Here is an 18756-nt window from a genome sequence, read left to right on the forward strand (position 1 = left end):
ACCGGCCGATCCCGGGTAGGGGGGTCCCGAACTGTGGACCTTAGATCGATGGGTTGTAGGAGAGAGGGGGCGACGCTGTTTACCCAGGTTCGGGCCCTCTTAAGGAGGCAAAATCCTACGTCCTGCTTGATTATATTGATATAGATGATGATTACAGAGTCTACCTCGAGACCGTGTATTCTAAACCCTAGATGATATCTCCTCCCTACATGGACGAGGACCCCCGGTTTATATAGTCACCGGAAGGGCCTAGGGTTACATACCACCGACCTAGATTACTTTTACTTTGTTACCAAGCTAATCTTCGGGGTTCTCCTTCTTGAATACGAGACAATCGCACAGCCCGGCCCATCATAGGGTCAGCCCATCAGGCCGATCTCTTCGCAGTAAGCCGACTACGTGAGGACCCCTTAATTCCGGACTCCCTCAACGGCAGAACTGTAAGATTTTATTTTTGATGGTGCTGACTACATGAGGACCCCTTAATTCCGGACTCCCTCAACGACAGCACTGTAAGATTTTATTTTTGGTGGTGCTCTTTGGGTGCTGAATCATGATTTTCACGATGAAAACCTAAGGTCTGGTCTTAATTGATTGTGCGTGACAATTGCCTTTCTGAAGGTATTGTCTTGAGAGCTCGGACCTTTTTTATGGTGAAAAACTAAGATCTTGGATCAGGCAACGATGGTGCTTGTACACTGTTTTATTTTTGAAGGTGTCGCTTTTAAACACTTTTTATGTTTTCTGGGTGTTGTCTTTGATGGTGGTTTGAGTGATGTTGATGAGAAGAGTTGATCGCTATGACGAGGCCTTTTTTTCTGGGTTATGTGCATCTTAAATGTTTTTAAGACATTTTATTTATGCAGAGGCTGGATAAAATAGTATCTTCACAATATTAATATATTCTTCTATTTCTGATACCACATACATGTAGACTTTACAGAGATGCGACGATGGTAGATCTTCGTCTCAAAGGCTGCCGTGTGTGAGGGAAAACTGATCTGCAACATGCTGGGGGTTTCTTCACAAACGGTCTATACGCTGCAACGAACCAACCGCATTTGCGGCTGCTCTCTTGGCCTGCATGGATCAAGGAAAATCAGCAACGTCACTTTGCATGGTGAGAGCTGAGTCTGGTGGATGGATGTGCTAACCTCATATCTTGCCACTACAGGGTGCAAAGTGAAACCAAGTGGTAACCTTGAAGCGCTGGCTCACACTTTGCTTCAAATGATAAATACCTTCCAAGTTTACGCACTGATGGATGGATAACAAGAATATATTAGCAGTGACGTTGTAATTTTAGATGCTGGGGATACAAGGAGACACGCATCACCTTTATCATAGATGAGATCAGCTGCTCTAGGAGGCAAGTCGCTCCTCAAGACTCCCTCTCTCACTTTGGCGTGTGTCTCGGCCTCGTGCTGGAACATGGAGACTAGCTGCTGGAGCTCCAACTTTCTCACTTCGACCTGCTGATCACTGATCGGTTTCTGCAGTCCGAAATAGACGATTCCGACGATGATCAGCATGAACCCTATCAGGAACAGAAGCCCAGAGAACAATGCAAAAGCATATGGAGTGTCTTTAGCTCCTGGTATGCCGTCCACGTTGATTCCAAACAATCCGGTGATGATTGACAGAATGAGGCCACACCCACCAAAAATGGTCAGGTTATGCGTGATGCGAAGGCTCTTATCCTGCTAGCACAACAACCGATCGAGTTTATAGCTGATACTTCCATGCATCATACTGTAGAATAGTTACAGGTCTCGGTCATAATACTTGTTAGCAAATTACAGTTCATGTTGTCGCTTATCAATTACTCCCTTCGTTCCACAATATAAGATCGGTTTTTTTTAGCAATCTGATTTTTTTTTAACAATCATATAAGATCGTTCTTCAAGCTAACGTAGCTTGAAAAACAACCTTATATTATAGGACGAAGAGAGTAGTATAAAAATTCCAATCAGAACACTGATGAGTGAGTCTGCCAAAGTATTTACCTGCAACCAGGCACGCACAGTGCTCTGCATCACATCCTGGATGGTGAACAACCGGCCACGGACAGCCTCTTGCTCTTCAATCATTTGCCTCGTGTCTTTCCTGATAGCTTCGAGCAAGGACCTCGTGGCGGTTCCCCTCAAATACTCGAGCAGTTCAAATATTATCTCCTCTCTAGCATGTAGTGACCATTTCACCCTGATAACCTATTCCCAAAATACATTTAGTTCAAACAGATTCATTTCGGGCGTGTTTGGTTGCTAGCATAATAGCCGTACATGCTCTGGGTGGTCATATCTGAGCTGTTTGTTTTCTTTTTTCTTTTGGAAAAGGCGGTTAAACCCCGGCATCTGCATCAATCTATGCATACAGTCATCTTTATTAATTATTCAACATAGGTCTACAAAAACATACATCAAACTATCCGAAGCCACCACTCACACCTACAAAACTCGATAATGTGGAGTGCTCTCACTTCCCATATCTAAAACGGGAGCCGTCACCGATTCATCCACACAACGTATCGGAACACACACCCGGTGTAGCACACCTAAAGCGTATACCACATGCACATGTTTTAGACGCTGCCATCATCATTGGACCGTTGACCCATCTTCAGGAGAGAGATCGGTATCATCCTTGTCAGTCCGTCCATCCGTCAACGTCGCCATGGCGCCACCGCCCCGCGCTCGTCAGTCCACACGCGAAGATTCTGGAAGATCTGTCGTGCGTAGCACCTGCCGACCAGGCATGACACAGCGTAGCATCTGTCGGTCAGGCATGACTTGACATCTCCACCGAAAGCTCCGTGCAAGATGAAGCCGCTCCACCTCCTGCCTCTGGAGCTCTGCTCCACAAACGATGCTCCCAAGAAAGAAAACGACACCGCAATACCGCCATCGTCCGATCTGGAAGACCAGATCCTAGGGTTTCCCCCGGAGCAACATGAGTGGGTCGACAATAGTTACATGACGATGCCTTCATGAAGATAACGACACAGAACGCCGCCATCGTCTGCCATCGGCTCAGTTTTTCACCGGCAACTATGTCTCCCTGACTCATAGCCGGAACTAGATGGCGGATCTCGAGATCTGATCATCCAGCCTCAGACCGACCACCTTCGACGGAGGAGATGACCACCACCGCCGGCCGCATGCTTCAGCCAGAGAGGACCTTAGCAGGGAGGGCTGACCGCCACCCCATCCCAACTCACCGAACGAGCTGCCAGATCCGCAACCCGTCAGCCGAACCACCAGCTGATACCACCATGGCACCAAGCAGGAGGAACGCAGCAAAGGCCCCTCCAGGACGTGCAGCAGGGAGCCGAGCCTCCCTCCATCCCAACACCACCGTCCGCGCCGGCCGCATCGTTAGAGGGTCCAGATTGGGTCCGCATGGGCGCCACAACCATGACCACTCGCCCGCCGCGGTGCGCCCACCGCGGCGACCAGATCCTGCGCCACACGCCGTATCCCCATCTCACAAGCGAGCGGCAGCTAGAGAGCGCCCCGCCGCCGCCGGCTCCTGCCGGAGGCCACCGGCGACGGCGAGGGAAGATTTTTTTGATGAGTGGTTTTCACCACACGTCAAACTTGATCCTCAATAAATAGGAGAAAACTCCGTGTGCATCACCTGTCAATTCTAGGAATTGAACTCGGGTAGTTGTGCTGCACAACCGCATGCCCAACCACTGAGCCAAGGCTATCTTTGCATCACATCTGAGCTGTTTGGTTGCCTGAGCAATTCCTTTTTCCTTTCTAGAATTCATCCAATTAACCAGTTAACTTGCCGATTAATCCATACTCGTTGGGTCAGCGAGTAGCCGATTAACTGATAAATCGTCTGATTAATTGGTCAATTAACTTACCGATTAGCCTATTAATCTTCTACTCGCCAACCAACCGAGTAGCTACCAGTTAACGATTTCCTCGATATATATTTTGAGGGGTGGTTGCCTGAGCAATAGAGGGCTACAGAGAGAAACATGCCCGCCTGCTCCTCAAAGCAACCCATAGCCTAGCCCGGGAGGAGCGCTCAAATTGGCGGTTTCTAGCGATACAGGCCCGAACAAGTGCAAAAGGCTCTATTAGCTCAATGCGAGAAAAGGAAACGGGAGCAACCAAACGAACTGCCCAACTTGGCTCAGACCTCGTATTAAACCATACAGGGTCTACCGGGCCAGGTCCGAGGAAGCCAAAAAATGCAGCGAGTAACCAAACACGCCCTATATCCACTGTATATGTGTACAATTGTATATTCCTCTGAACTCAATCAGTCTGAATATACATACCTGAGTGGCTAACCTTCTAATGTCTTGGTTAAATATTATGCACAGCAGGTTTAGGTCTTCTTGATTTCTCCTGCAAATGCATGCTCATACTGTCACATAGTTCTAGCCAAAGAGGAAAGAGATTCATGGAAACCAAGGGTATCAAACTATATAACTTACCTGTTGACAAATTTAACTTCAATTTCATCGGCTGCACCAAACACGTATTTGCGCCACAATCTGTGAGGTAAATATGATGATGACCAGGTGTTAGAACACTGAATAGTTGTGCTTCTTAAAAATTCAGTACCACACCTGTCATCCCATCGAGCAAGGCGGGAAGCCAAATGCGCCACAACTTCATGGATACTTTTAGGAGCTGTACTTCCACATGCAGAAAGAAGCTCCTGCAGCGAGCAAGACTATGCAAGGTGAAGAGGAAAATTGACAGAATAGAGACGGTTCTTAACTGAAACTGTTCACTGCAAATTGGTACCTGAACCTCTGTAACCCCTATGACGTTAATGTTGGGTGCAGAAGCTTTCACATGAAGCGCTGTTATAAGAAAATTTTGAGCCTGCCATGCACGGAGCACGATCGGAATGTCATCTTCGTCGCCGGCCGGATCGCCCACGGACTGGCCCAATAGCTCGAACAGCAAGCCACCTGCAACTCTAACCGGGACCTGAACGGGCATATGGATCACCATGAATTATTTTGTCCACGATATCGAGATGGTACATAAAGAAAGAATTCATTCAGGCCGACACCTCATACAGCAGATGCTTCATCTTCTCACTGATGAGCATGCTCTCGTCCCTGAGCGCCACGCGGATCGCTGGGTGCAGCCATCGCGCGCTGGCAAGCCAGGTGTCGACCGCCGGGTGTCCCGCAGTCAAGTGGCACCACCAGGTCGGCCCCGCCGGCCTCTGCCAGTACGGCGCGGCGACGTCGGCCACGGTTATATCGCAGCACTGGTCGCCGCCGTCGTCCATGAGGCCGCTCATCCCTTGCCCGTCCCACGCCGCGTCCCCCTCCACCATCTCCGCCAGCTCCGCTATCCTCCTCCACCCGATCGGCACCCAGTAGCTCTCCGGCGACGCCTTCCCGTGCTTGCATGCTGGCCTCGGCTCCTCGCCGTCCTCCGAACCTACCGGTTGCCAATCTGTCAAGCCAAGCGGGCTTTCTACCGCGAAATGGAATCAAACCAAGAAACTTGTAGGAGTATTAACTTGCCTTGAGATGAAACGTCTCCCAACTTGGTGACAGGTAGTTTCGTGGGATCCATGGCTGAGTATTGGGAGGAATTGCTCCGTGAGAGATTGGCTGGGCTAGCGAAGCCGTGGCCGCGGACGAACTCGAAGGCGCAGACGAGGCCTCCGGTCCACAGGTCGGACGGCGGCGAGGTTTCCTTGCTGGAGGTGCCCAGGCTGTGAATGAGCTCTTTCCTGACGTTGCCGGGGAAGCTGTTGTGCCACCGTTGCTCGCCGTCCATCGTGTCGAGCAGCAGTAGCAGCCTGCGAACGCAACGGCGGCGGCGTACGGGATATTTCAAGTTTGAAGCGGTCGCCCATGTCAGCGGTCACATGTATCTGCTTTTCGGACGTGTCGGCACGCGTGTTAGAGGGGTGGGGGCGGCGCGACAGGAGCTGACGTGCCACGTGGCGTCCGTGGCGCTGTACCAGCTCGTTCTGTGGTTAGCTTTGACTTTTCTTGTCGTTTGCTTCAGTGAATTTTTGTCAAAAAATCACTTGCCAAGTAGAATTAAAAAAAAAGTAAACGACAAAAAAGACTAGTCACTCCAATGGGGCAACTCATTTCGTCCGTCGACGTTTGTTTGGATCGGCGCGGACAAAAGAGGAGGGCCAACCCAAACCCAAATCGAGTCTGCTTCGTGTCCGCACCGACACATTTGCGGTCCAAATTTGCGCTTCAAATGCGTCGGCGCGGACGCGGAACGGATGCCACGCGCGCCTTTTCGGTGTCCACCGCGTCCCCACCTAGCGATTGTCCAACTGCCCGAGGCCTACTGGTCAGCTTAATTTATGACCTCGGGCCCATGCTTCAGCGACGGCGGTCGTCCTTTTTTAAGCCAACCGTGCGGCGCTGACGTACTCACCCGCTTCTAGCCAGCCCCCGTCCCCATCTAGCCACACTCGCTCCCCCCGTCGTCGGCAAACCCTAGCCACCCCAGCCGTGCCAGATGGGGCTCTTCTCCGGCGCCGACAAGAGCAAGGCCAAGGGCAAGGCCGAGGCAGCGCGTCAACGTGCCAATGCACCAAGCAGAGTGGCACTCACAACACCACGTGCCTCTCCCATACCCCGACGCCACCGTGTCGCGACTGACACCTGGACTCGGAGAGGATCCCAGTGTCGGCGGCGCCGTAGTCGGCTAGGGCGCACACAGAGGAGGTGCGACGCCGGCGGGCACTCCTGATGCCGAAGCAACGCCGCGACCCCGCCTACGCAACCGAATCGCCCAACTGGGCTTACTGGTTTGCCTTCGAGCACGAGGAGGCGAGGTGACCCGGCGTTCGCGAAGTCGACCGCACCGTGCCACCGCCCCCGCTCGTCGTCCCCTGGCGGCCCTTGCGTCGGTCTACCGGGAGAGCGAGGAGGACGAGCGGCGCAGGGTGGCGGCGGTCGAGCAAGAGGAGGCGGCGTACGAGGCGGCCATGGCGCACGCCATGGCCCTCTCCGCGGCGGGTGACTGCGTCCTGCCCCCGGTGACCCTGTCGTCCCCTGTCAAAGCCGAGCCGGAGCCAGAGCCAGAGCCGTCCCCCATCGAGCGCTACTCCTAGATGCGAGTAGTGCGCGAGTGGGTCAGCGCGCCACGGGTCTGGGTTGGGGCGACGCCGGCACAGGAGGCGGCGTACCTCGAACATTGGCACCAGCGACGGCTCGCCAAGGAGCGTCGCCATTTTAAATATGCATGCATTCTTTTTTTCCCGAGCCGTCAAAATGGGTGGGGTCAGCGTTGGGCGCATAAGCCGACCCAAACGCGGAAGCGGGTTCGTGTCCGCCTGACCGACCCAAATGGACAAAAAACGGACAAAATCGTCGTTCGTTTGGGTCGGCCCGTTGGAGTTGCTCCGACGACAGTCGTGTGAGCTCATACGTGCCACCTGCCTCCACGGTGGGAGACGACATATGTACCCTGTCACTACGGGGAACGCGACACGCACCGCATAACATATTTTGCTGCCTGCGTGCAGTCCATGATGAAACGGGGGCAACAAGGTGGGCCATGCCACCACGAGGAGGGGCGGTAGCCTGTGCGCGTTTTGTCGCCTTTCGGTGGGCACTGATTTAGGTACATAGTGCATTGATTCCTATGCACGTTTGATAGTCGAGCACTATGTTATTCCCGCCTAAAATTTCGTCAATTCGCGTCCTATTTTTTGCTATCACATTTTCCATCTGAGCCAACAAAACCGGGCATTGAGGGTCTCTTCATCCTTCTTCAAGCATCCTTGAAATCATCACTGCTTTTAGTGTGTCACATTTTTTTAGTCGACATGAGTTTGCCTTGCTCGAATCAAAGCATTAGGCCAGGGAAAATGAAGAATGCGAGTTGGTGTGGTGATGTTTGCAAAGTAAAGGAGGTGACATATTCTTTCTAATTGATTGGGCATGAAGTTTTTCATGTGCGTCAACTATGAGGAAGATCCACCCGTAGCTAATTCACCATACAATCCACTAGTATGTTTTAACCATCATGAATACACTTATTGTCGGTGTTCTTGTTGATTTCTTACTAACATTCTTATTTTTAGTGTTGTCGTCTCCTCCGCCTTTCTACATGTACTATCGTTGGACTGACACAAAGATGTTGGCTTGGGCAGTGATTGAGATTCGTGAAATAGGTCATCGTACACCAGAAAGTTTGCATGCGGAAGAGTGAAACGAGAAGGCGATAACAGAGGAAAAAAGCAGAGCATGAGAAGGAGTTAAAAAAATACTATGCGAAGCAGAAGTGTTTCTATTAGGATTTAATGAAGTCAAATCGGGAAAAGGGATGTCACATGGAGGAGAGGGAACGGCACCGAAAGGAGGCCCATGAAGCGGAGAAAGAAAGGGCTCGTGAGGCCAAGGCACTAGAAGAAGCTGGTTATGGAAAAGGAGAATACCCATGTTGGACTAAGTAGATTTATGTGATAATATCATAAATCCCGCAACTAGTTGCATGTTAACTTTAGTAGCTCAATGTATCTCCATTTCAATAGTTTAATGCATCTTAGATTCAGTTGTATCGTGTTGTAATGGAAAAAATGTTGCTATGAAATAAAATTTGAGATCATAGAGAACTATTGTACCATCTTTGGCTTTACCAGCAGCCCAACCACCGGCAGAGACACCACCGACCATTCTATCCAGAAGAACGCCAGTTTGGAGAGCAACAACGCATGCCAGGGAAGGGAAGAAGGGTAGGAGAGGGTCGGATCTTGAAAGCACAACTTCTCCCTAGATGGTTTTGGTAATTAACAACAACATATGGTTCATTGAAATAATGAGCCCATCAAGTCTATTTTAGGAAAGTTCAATGGGTGAATTGGCTAGGAATTGTGAGAAGGATCCCGAAGATGCATGGAATACCCATTGGCAAAAGCGTCAAGACTCTACATTTTGTTTTTATGTGAACGATCATTATTGAGTCAATAGGAAAGCCAATACTATTAGAAGGGGATGACGTACTAACGATGATCTGGCCGCCCAAGTGCTCAGAGATATGCCACCAAAAACATTAGCCAAACTCTCACAAAAATATTCTATCCAAAACCCGAACTGCCAAATTCGGTGACACCAAAAATTCCGTATCGGTCCCACCGAGTTGTCCTTAGTCATATTCCAAGCCAAACCCCTGCACCTCGGTACCACCGAGATTTGGTTTGGTGTAGTCTAAAAGCAGTGACCAAGTTACTGGTATCTAATTATTAAAATTCAGAATTTATGAACTTCACTTTTCGGAGCCACCGAGATACTGGAGCTCCCTAGGCCAACCTAATTGGTCTCATCGAGTTGTTATCCTTTGGTCTCACCAAAAAGCCAAAAGGTAGGACCTTTTGCACTAGTCGATAGAACCGATTTTTTACTTCGGATTCACCAAGTTGGGCAATAATGTGGTAACGGTTGGATTTTTGGAGATGGCTAAAAATACCACTCGACCCCCTCTTTTCAAATAGAGAGGCATCAGAACATTTTCACACTTCCACCATTCATTTTATGAGAAATGATCCCCTACTCATGTGTTGAGATCAAGATATTCGAATCAAACCATATGAATCTTGATTCCTAGCCTCCCCAAGCTGCTTTCACCCAATCATCCTATTTTACCAAGCCAAATTCTGTGAGAGAGTAACTGAGTGTTGATGAGACTATCTTTTGAAGCACAAGAGCAGGGAGTTCATCATCCATACACCATATATTACCTTTTGGATAGTGGTGTCTCCTAGATTGGTTAGGTGTCGCTTGGGAGCCTCCAAATCATGTGGAGTTGAACCAAGAAGTTTGTGGCAAGGAGATCGCCTACTTCATGAAGATCTACCCTAAGTGAGGTTAGTCCTTTGTTGACGTAAGTCATGATGACATAGACAAGGTTGCTTCTTCTTGGTCCCTCTGTGGACTCGTGCATCTGTTACCCTCCGTGGGTTGAAGTCTCCATCAACGTGGACGTACGATAGCACCACCTATCGGAACCATGCCAAAAATCTATGTGTCTTCATTGCGTTTGATCTTCCTTACCCTCCTTTACTTGCAGTTGCAATGTCATTACTTTCCTCTGCTATACTCATGGACTTGCATGTGTAATGTGTGCTAGACTTGGTAAAATTGCTAAAACTTTCGAACCGGTAAAATTGGGAAAAGGTTAAGTTTTAATTTGGTCAACTAGTCCAATCACCTCCCCTCTAAACAAACTTTCGATCCTACAAGTGGTATTAGAGTTATGGCCTCCATTGCACTGGTTTCACAACCTATCAGAGTATGACGTCTAGTGTGGGAAATTACCACTGTAGAGGTCCATATTTTGTTGGTACAAACTATGCTAGTTGGAAGCATTAAATGAAAATGCATATTGTTGGTTATAATCTCGCGTTTGAGCTGTATTTGTGTTGGCTTGCAAGGTGAATTCTTTGGAGAAGGAAAGGAACAAGATCATGAAGCGACCGGGGACGAATTGAAGATGTTGCAATACAACACTCAAGCATGTGATATTCTATTCAACTACATTTGCCCCATACAATTCAACAAGATAAGTCATCTTGAGAATGCCAAGGAAATTTGGGATATTTTCGTTGATATGCACGAAGGAATCAAATCCGCCAGGGAATCCAAGTTGGATGTGCTCCATAGTCAACTTGATAAGTTCAAAATGAAGAATGGTGAAGGAGTCATCGAAATGTACTCTAGGCTTGTTCTCATCACCAATGATATTGCTGGCTTAGGAAGTGAAGAGTTGACCAAAAAATTCATCATCAAGAAGATACTTAGAGCCTTGGATGAAAAGTATGCACCATGTGCACAATAATCCAAATGGTGCCAAACTACAAAGTCCTCAAGCCCACAGAATTCATTGGTAGGATTGTTGCTCATGAAATGTCATTCAAGGACAAAGAAGAGCTTCACAACAAGTCAAGCGGTGCTTACAAAGCCACAAAAATGATACTCCCACAACTTCAAGTGAAAAAACTTGTTACAAATGAAGATATAAGCCTCATGGGCAAGAAATTCAACAAGTTCTATACGAATAGAGGTAAGGAAAAAAAATCTCTGGCACAAGATATGAAGATAAGTGTTCTTGTAGTCATGACCAAAATTGCTCCCATTGTAGAATACCCGAACATTTCTCAAATGAGTGCATGAACCCTTCTAAAAGGTGAGATGAGTCACCAAGGAGAAGAAGCTCAAGTGATGATATTACTCGAAGAGAGATGAGTTGAGATGATAAATATGAACGAAGACCCTTGTGGAGGAGTAAGTACTCAAAGAGGAATAACAAGTACACCAAGAGCTACACGAGAAGCATACATAAAGCACATGTTGGTGAATGGGTGTTCGGATCCGACTCCGATAACCAATCTGAAGGAAGTTACTTCACTCAAACTTTGACTATAGTGAAGATGAAGGTGTTGTCGGACTAGCAATCGTATCCTCCAACTCCTATGATTTAGTTGATTCACCGAATGAAGGGATTGGTAGTTTCTTCATGGATAAAGGATCCAAGGTATCACACCCGAATATACTAACTTTAACAGTGATGAGGGTGACTTTCTAGGAGATGATGATTTGCTATTTGATAAAAACTAGTGATATTAGTAAAAGTGAACTTGCTAATAATCATGTTAATCAATATGAATTGTTTGATGATGCTCAGAAGGAGATTGAGTGCTTAACTAAAGAACTAAATACTCTTAAGTTGGCTCATGAATCTACTCAAGAAGATCATACAAATATTTTAAGAACTCATGAGAATCTACGCTTCAAGAAGCTAAATGTAGAGCAAGAGCTTGAGTTTCTTAAAGCTATCAATTATGATCCTCAAAAGAAGAGTTCTTCTTATCTTGCCAAATGATTACTCTTGTCTACCTTTATGCCTCAAGTTAAATATAATAAAACTAGTAACAAAGGCAAGCAATGTTCTTCATGCATCTAGTAGCAACAATTAAAATGCTAATTTTAAAGATGTTGCTTCTAGTAGCTCTATTGTTTCCACTAATAATTCTGTTAGCCAAGTTGCACTCGAGCAAGAAAATGATTTACTGAAAGGAATTATAAAGAGAGGTGTGTAAAAAAGTCTTGTCGGATGCTAACAATTTGAGGAGATTTTACGCAAGCAAGGTTGGCACCGAAGGAACCAAGGTGTTGGTTGGCACCGAAGATCAACACCCCAAGACGAAGTTTGTTCCTATACAAGCTCAATAAGATCTTATACCACAAGACTACAAGCTAAAAGGAAAGAACAAGATTCAACAGGAGATTGACTGATTTGAATACCTACCTCAAGCCATGGTCAAGTGGGTTCCCAAGTCCACCACCAGCTCTACTTCATCAAGTTCTACATCAACTCCAAGGATACCCATCAAGTTGATGTGGGTACCAAAGAAGAAGAACTAGAGAGTTGTTGAGGGGTGACTCCGCCAAAAAAAATCGCTCATCTTTATTTCTTGGAAAGAACTTATGCAATCAACTCCAAACAGATGCACTAGTTAAAGGAGTCACAAAACCCCTCGTTGGTAAGCAAGGGACAAGGTACTCAATGCATTAATGGACATCATCATATGAGATATTCAATCCATGTCCATAGATATCCTTGTTATTGTTCTTTGTCTCGAACTAACCCGTGTAGGTGTGGAGAGTATTGGAACAACAAAGATTGATCCTGATGCTAGATGATATTCAGGAACGATGAACATCCACTACTACAACATCTACATGAAGTCCTTAACAACAAAACCCAAGGTTAGTTCATCCCTAATGCATTATGTAAAAGGGGCAACCCCACTCTTGAATGATGAGTATGACCTATGATGAAGTGTTCTCACTTGGCTCCTATGTCAATATACTCATATATAGATGAGTGTGTCATCGACAATTGCTTGATAGATGCTAAAGTGTTTGTGCATGTTTGATATATTTCATTTGCCATCTTATTGTGTGAGCATGTTGGTATACATAATTTCCCCCATTCGAGGACATCCAATTGTAGTTTATTTGGTTTTGATTTTTCTCGCCAATTGGAAGTACAAGAATGTCTAGGTACCCCATCTATCTATCTATTCTATCTTGTCTCAAGTTCTATTCCTGCTTCATCACAAAATTTTAACAAGCACATTTTCGGACCCTCTGGGTGAGGAGCACTCGGATCCATCAATTTAATATGGCTGACCTCCAAAACTTCCCAAGTGTTCTTCGGTGTGACTAACCCCCACATAGTCGGAACCACCAAAAACATTTAGGATGATCATGTTTTTTTTATCTCGGTGTAACCGATTAGAAAATCTCGGAGTCATTGAGTTCCTATGTCAATTGTCAGTTATGAACTTCACTGCCATCTATATTTTCTTCTCGGTGTCACCGAGAGCACATGAGTATATATATCCGCATAGCAGGGACTTTGAAAATTCCTTCAAAACCCTCGCTCCCACACCCGATTACTGCCGCACCCAAGGTCTACGAACGTCGCCCTCGGCGTCAGAACCCGCCGCCGTCAATGGAAATCACCTCCGCCAAGTTAGGGTAAAGCTTCGACCCCCTTTGCATTCTTCTTCCAATTCTGACGCAAAAGGTCCTGCAATACTTCTTGACATAGTATGAAATATTCCATCCTCAAGAAAATCAATTAGATTAGGGTTGAACGATAGGGTTTGGTCCCCACAATAAGAAAACTCAAACCCACCGAACCAAAACATCTAGGAGTCACCGATGTGGTTTCGGCCACAAAAATCGTATTGGTCTCACCGAAGTGGGATCTAGGAGATTAGTGAGCAGCTTCGGAGAGACTGGAGCACATCTCGGTGAAATCGAATGATGTTGCCAAGTATTTGTTGCTTGCCTTGGAGTCTCTGAAATCCAAAACTCGTTGTTCTGATTTGAATACTGTGAAAACCTAAAAGTAAAACTTTGAGTTCAAATCTTTGCAAAAACATCTGAATTTTGTTATCCTCATCTACTATACTCTTCAATATCTAATTCACAGGGTCAGTGGTCAGCATGTCAGGTTCACATGATAGTTAGAATAGGTTTCATAAGGCAAGTGTTGACTTGGATGTAGACACTAGTCATGAGAAAAGTTCTCAAGACTCAGAGACCCCTAGGTCCCATGGCTTGCCCAAGGCAGCTACCATGGCAAGATAGCAAAAAAACTCAGATGAATATGATGAATACTTTATGACTGATGAGGTAACCTCCAAGAAGCAACGAGAGAGGAAGGAAAGAGGTGTCATAAGGAAGATGCCAGAGTCAGTTGCTGCTAAGAGGGGTCTCTCTCTTTCTCTAGAGAACCCTGGAGGATCCAATAAGACCAAGTATATGGCTAAGAAGCCAGGCAAGAAGAGGTAAAGGAAGAGGATTGTTCATGTGGTTGGCAAACCAACTTCTACGTATGTTGATCCACAAAAGGAAGAAGAAGAGGAATGACCTGCTACTAGTGCTCCTGCCAAGCAGAGGAGATTGTTGGCTGTTGCTATGCCTAGGAAGCCTCCTCCTAGGGCCAAGCCTGCTGCTGCTCCCAAGGCCAAGCCAATTTCACCCAAGCCCAAGAGGACTACTAGAGACATGTTTGTTTCTCATAAGGACAAGGCCCTAGTGCCTAAGAGGAATAATGATGATGATGATGTTGTTGCAATTTTGAAGAAGCTTAGACAGAGTCTTCCACAACACAATGATACACATCGTGTTGCAGAGAACAGAGGAGAGGAAGGATCAAGGACTGAGGGGATGGAGAGTAGTGGATCCCTACTCTATCATCAAGAAGACAGTAGTGCATTATCGTTTCCACACCAAGGAGAAGCACGACTTCTATGAGCTAGTGCTCCTGGACAACAATCCTGCAGTTAGTGACATGATGTATGTTGACTGGAATTCACCAAGGTAAATGAAGACTATTTTTTGCATGTACATTAGAGCTTCGGACTGATGTGCATTGATAGGTTCGTTGGGACTGAGATGATTGCCTAGAATGATGAGCTTATCATGAAGTTCTACTCCACACCACACTTCTAACAACATGAGAGGATTATATGGATGACCGAGGGAACTAGATACTAGTCTACAGTGGATGAGTGGGATTTACTCATTGGTGCCCCCAAGGTGGAGGATGGAGATTTATACGTCTATTCTGACTAAAAGATGAACCACAACTCCATGACCAACATGTACACTGGCATTCCTCACAAGTATGTGAAGACACCCAATCTTGGATATGTATATCATCTGCTTGCTGGCTTACCTACCCCCTGATGCGGACATCAATACTTTACACCCACAACCCCTGCTACTATACATACTGGACCAATTACTAGAGCTCGCGCGCGCCAATTGAGTTATCATGTACTTTTGTTTCTTGGAAATCCTTCTAGTGTTCATGAGCATATGATGCTACCTAAATTAGATACTTTTGTTTTACTTATGAATGAAGGACCTAGCATGGATAGGAAGGATGGACAATGGAGTGGGATAAAGCATGGAGAAGAAGGTGCGCGCACGGGGAAGAACAACGGAGTTTCTAGTGGTGATTTTTGCACTTTGAAGTCACCATAAGGAGAGCATGAAGGCTTGGACAAAATATACAAGATGGCACTTCATAAATTTCGTCCATAGGCTATTATGGGTGTTGTGTCGCCTTATTTTTGGGCTAGGCCCATGTAATTTTGAAATACCACATTATAGCTGTTTTTAGAGTCTGTATGTGTGGGAAAACTGAGTTAGGGTTGGTTTCAGACCCCTCGTCCAAGGGGTCATGAAATTCTGCTCTATTCCCCCATATATACAACCCTTAGGGCGCCGTTTAAACTTGAGTTTTTTTAGATTACAAGTTTGCCATAGCTGCAACTTCGCGTTCTTCGTTTATGTTCTACGACTAGACCAAGACATCACACAACCCCACTTCATCAATAAAGTTTTCCTCTTATATTCGCAATATCCAGATTGCAATTTCAGTTTCTTGCTTGTTCTTCATTTGCGTGTAGGAAATAGACCTTTGTGGTCAGGTTGATCATGCTCCGGCATGGTCACTAACCTCATGGAGTTGGTTTAGAGATTTCTAAGGCGCGACGTCCTCACACATTCGTAGTCAGATCACATCTATTCTTCCCACCTACAGTCCATGCAAAAGCCAAAAAACAAATTCAAGGTTGGGTCCTTGTATTCAAACCAATCCGAGCCTTTGCTTCAAAGACTTCATGACCAGCCTTGGAGAGGCCATGGAGAAGCTAGATGGTTCAGAGAAGACATTCACCACCAAGCTATACGCCAAGTTCAATGAGGTGCTTGCACGTATACCACAACCAACTGCAGCTACCATCCTTCTCCAACAACACCAACAAGGCCCAAATTTTGTGGGATGAGCGCGACGTGTGCCTATCGACCAAGGCTAGAATTCTGGTGCCGTTGCTACTGTTGCAATTTTTGTGGCTGTTGCTACTACTGTCATTGAGCATAATGAGGATTATGATGGTGATTACGATGATGAGGGAGAGGTTGCTCCAAATCAGCACCCGACGCAACCAGCACCACAAGCACCGGGTCTTCCACATGGGTACAATCGTAACGGTAGGGCTGCATGACCCCCTTAGGTACGGGATCATGACCATCTCCCTAAACTTAAATTGAGTATTATGACATTTTATGTTAGATACGTTCCTGATATATGTCTTACTTGGGAATTAGAAACAGAACAACATTTTACATGCTTACAATTTCCTCGGGATAGACGTGTTGCTACTCTTGTTTGTGCTTTCACTAGTTTTGCTTGTGTTTGGTGGTCTGAACATTGTAGAAAACATCATTTTAATATCTCAACTAGTTGGGCTGCTTTCAAAACTGCTATCCATACTCATTGGGTTCCACCATATTATCAACGTGTATTACTTCAAAAATTACAACGTTTAAGACAAGGAAAAAATCGGTAAAATAATATTTTTAGGAATTACAAATTGGCATGATTAGATGTCATATTGTTGAGGATAATGAATCTATGCTTGCATGTTTTATGGGTGCATTAAATAGAGATATTCAGACTATTTTAGAGTATAACGAGTATAACACTATCACTCGGTTATTCCATCTTTCTTGCAAAGTTGAAGGTCAAGTGCAGGATCGACATGCATTGGCCAGAACTATTTTTTTTCTAGGTAGCACTTCATCATGGAAGCCACATACCTTATCTATGCCCACACGTCCTGCTGTAGCACCGCCTACTTCAGCCACCAACTCCAACCAAGGTACCAGGAAACATGACTCTGCCCCACCCTCTGCCATGAGCACACCTTCCGGGCCTGCATAGAGATCTTCATCATCCATATCATCCACAGGGCGAACACATCATGTTATAGGTCATCGTTGCCAGGGTGGAGGTCACTGTGCGAGAGATTGCCCATCCAAACGTGTGTTGATTGTTACTAATGATGGTGGATATGACTCTGCTAGTGACTATGATGAGAAGACTCTGGATCTTATTGCAAGTGAAGAACATGGTATAAATGATATTGAACAAGAGACACAACACATGGCTGCTGACTATGTCGACATGTATGAAAGTTTAGTTTCTCAACATGTTTTGAGTGTGCACGTAACACAGAATGAGCAAACATAGGCACAATTTATTCCATACCAAGGGAGTTGTGAAGGAACGTTCTATTCGTGTCAACATCAATGGAGGGAGTTGCAACAACTTGGCAAGCATGGAGATGGTGGAGAAGTTGTTTCTCACCACCATACCACAACCACATCCTTATTACATCCAATGGTTCAACAACAGTGGCAAGGTTAAGGTAACATTTATTGTTTGTGTGCATTTTAGCATTGCTACATATTCTGGTTAGGTTGACTCTGATGTGGTACCCATGCAATCATGCTCTGTTTTACTGGGTAGACCATGTCAATTTGATTAAAAAAATCCGTACACCATGGTAGGACAAATCAGTATGCTCTTGTTCATAAGGATCAAAATATAACTTTGCTTCCTATGTCTCCTAAACATATTATGAAAGATGTCATTGCTAGAGCTAGCAAAGCAAAACAGGAGCTAAGTAAGAGTGAAAATCAGATTGTGGCAAAGGAATTTGAGCAACACAATAAGCCTAATAAATCATCATATAGTGTTGCATCTGAAATGAAATTGAAGAGTGGTTGTTTACTTGCTACTAAATATGATATTACTCATCTGGATTTTACTACATTTGTTTGCTATGCATTTGTGTGCAAAGAGGTATTATTTTCATTCAAGGACGTGCCTCCCTCTTTGCCTCCTGCTGTCACTAACATTTTGCTGGAGTTCACCACGTCTTTCCACAAGACATGCCACCGTAATTACCACCTATTAGAGGGATTGAGCATCACATTCACTTAATTCCCGGTGCATCGCTACCCAACCGTGCACCATACTGTACCAATCTAGAGGAGATGAAGGATATTATGCGTCAAGTACAGGAGTTGTTCGACAAAGGTTATATACGCGAATCCCTTAGTCCTCGTGTTGTTCCTATTATTCTAGTGCCAAAAAAGGATGGTACATTGCGCATGTGTGTTGATTGTAGAGCCATTAATAATATTACTATTCGTTATTGTCATCCTATTCCTAGGCTAGATGATATGCTTGATAAATTAAGTGGCTCTACAATTTTCTCCAAAGTTGACTTGCGTAGTGGATACCGTCAAATTCATATGAAATTTGGAGATGAATGTAAAGAAACATTTAAAACTAAGTTTGGATTATGTGAGTGGTTAGTCATGCCTTTTGGGTTAACTAATGCACTTAGTACTTTCAT

At 45.7% G+C, this 18756-nt stretch overlaps 1 protein-coding gene across 1 annotated transcript; it reads right to left on the reverse strand.

The window, feature by feature from the left end:
- Nucleotides 1–842: 842 nt before the first annotated feature.
- Nucleotides 843–5843, reverse strand: LOC123439940 (zinc transport protein ZntB-like). Its single transcript, XM_045116552.1, has 10 exons — nucleotides 5510–5843; nucleotides 5044–5423; nucleotides 4770–4958; nucleotides 4589–4680; nucleotides 4454–4513; nucleotides 4295–4364; nucleotides 2007–2210; nucleotides 1337–1700; nucleotides 1155–1257; nucleotides 843–1080 (listed from the first exon to the last, which is right to left on the reverse strand). The coding sequence occupies exons 1-9, from the start codon at nucleotides 5766–5768 to the stop codon at nucleotides 1169–1171; spliced, it is 1707 nt and encodes a 568-aa protein (XP_044972487.1). The 5' UTR covers nucleotides 5769–5843; the 3' UTR covers nucleotides 843–1080; nucleotides 1155–1168.
- Nucleotides 5844–18756: the final 12913 nt, after the last annotated feature.

This window comes from Hordeum vulgare, chromosome 3H (genome assembly GCF_904849725.1).
Source record: "Hordeum vulgare subsp. vulgare chromosome 3H, MorexV3_pseudomolecules_assembly, whole genome shotgun sequence".
NCBI classification, from domain to species: domain Eukaryota; kingdom Viridiplantae; phylum Streptophyta; class Magnoliopsida; order Poales; family Poaceae; genus Hordeum; species Hordeum vulgare.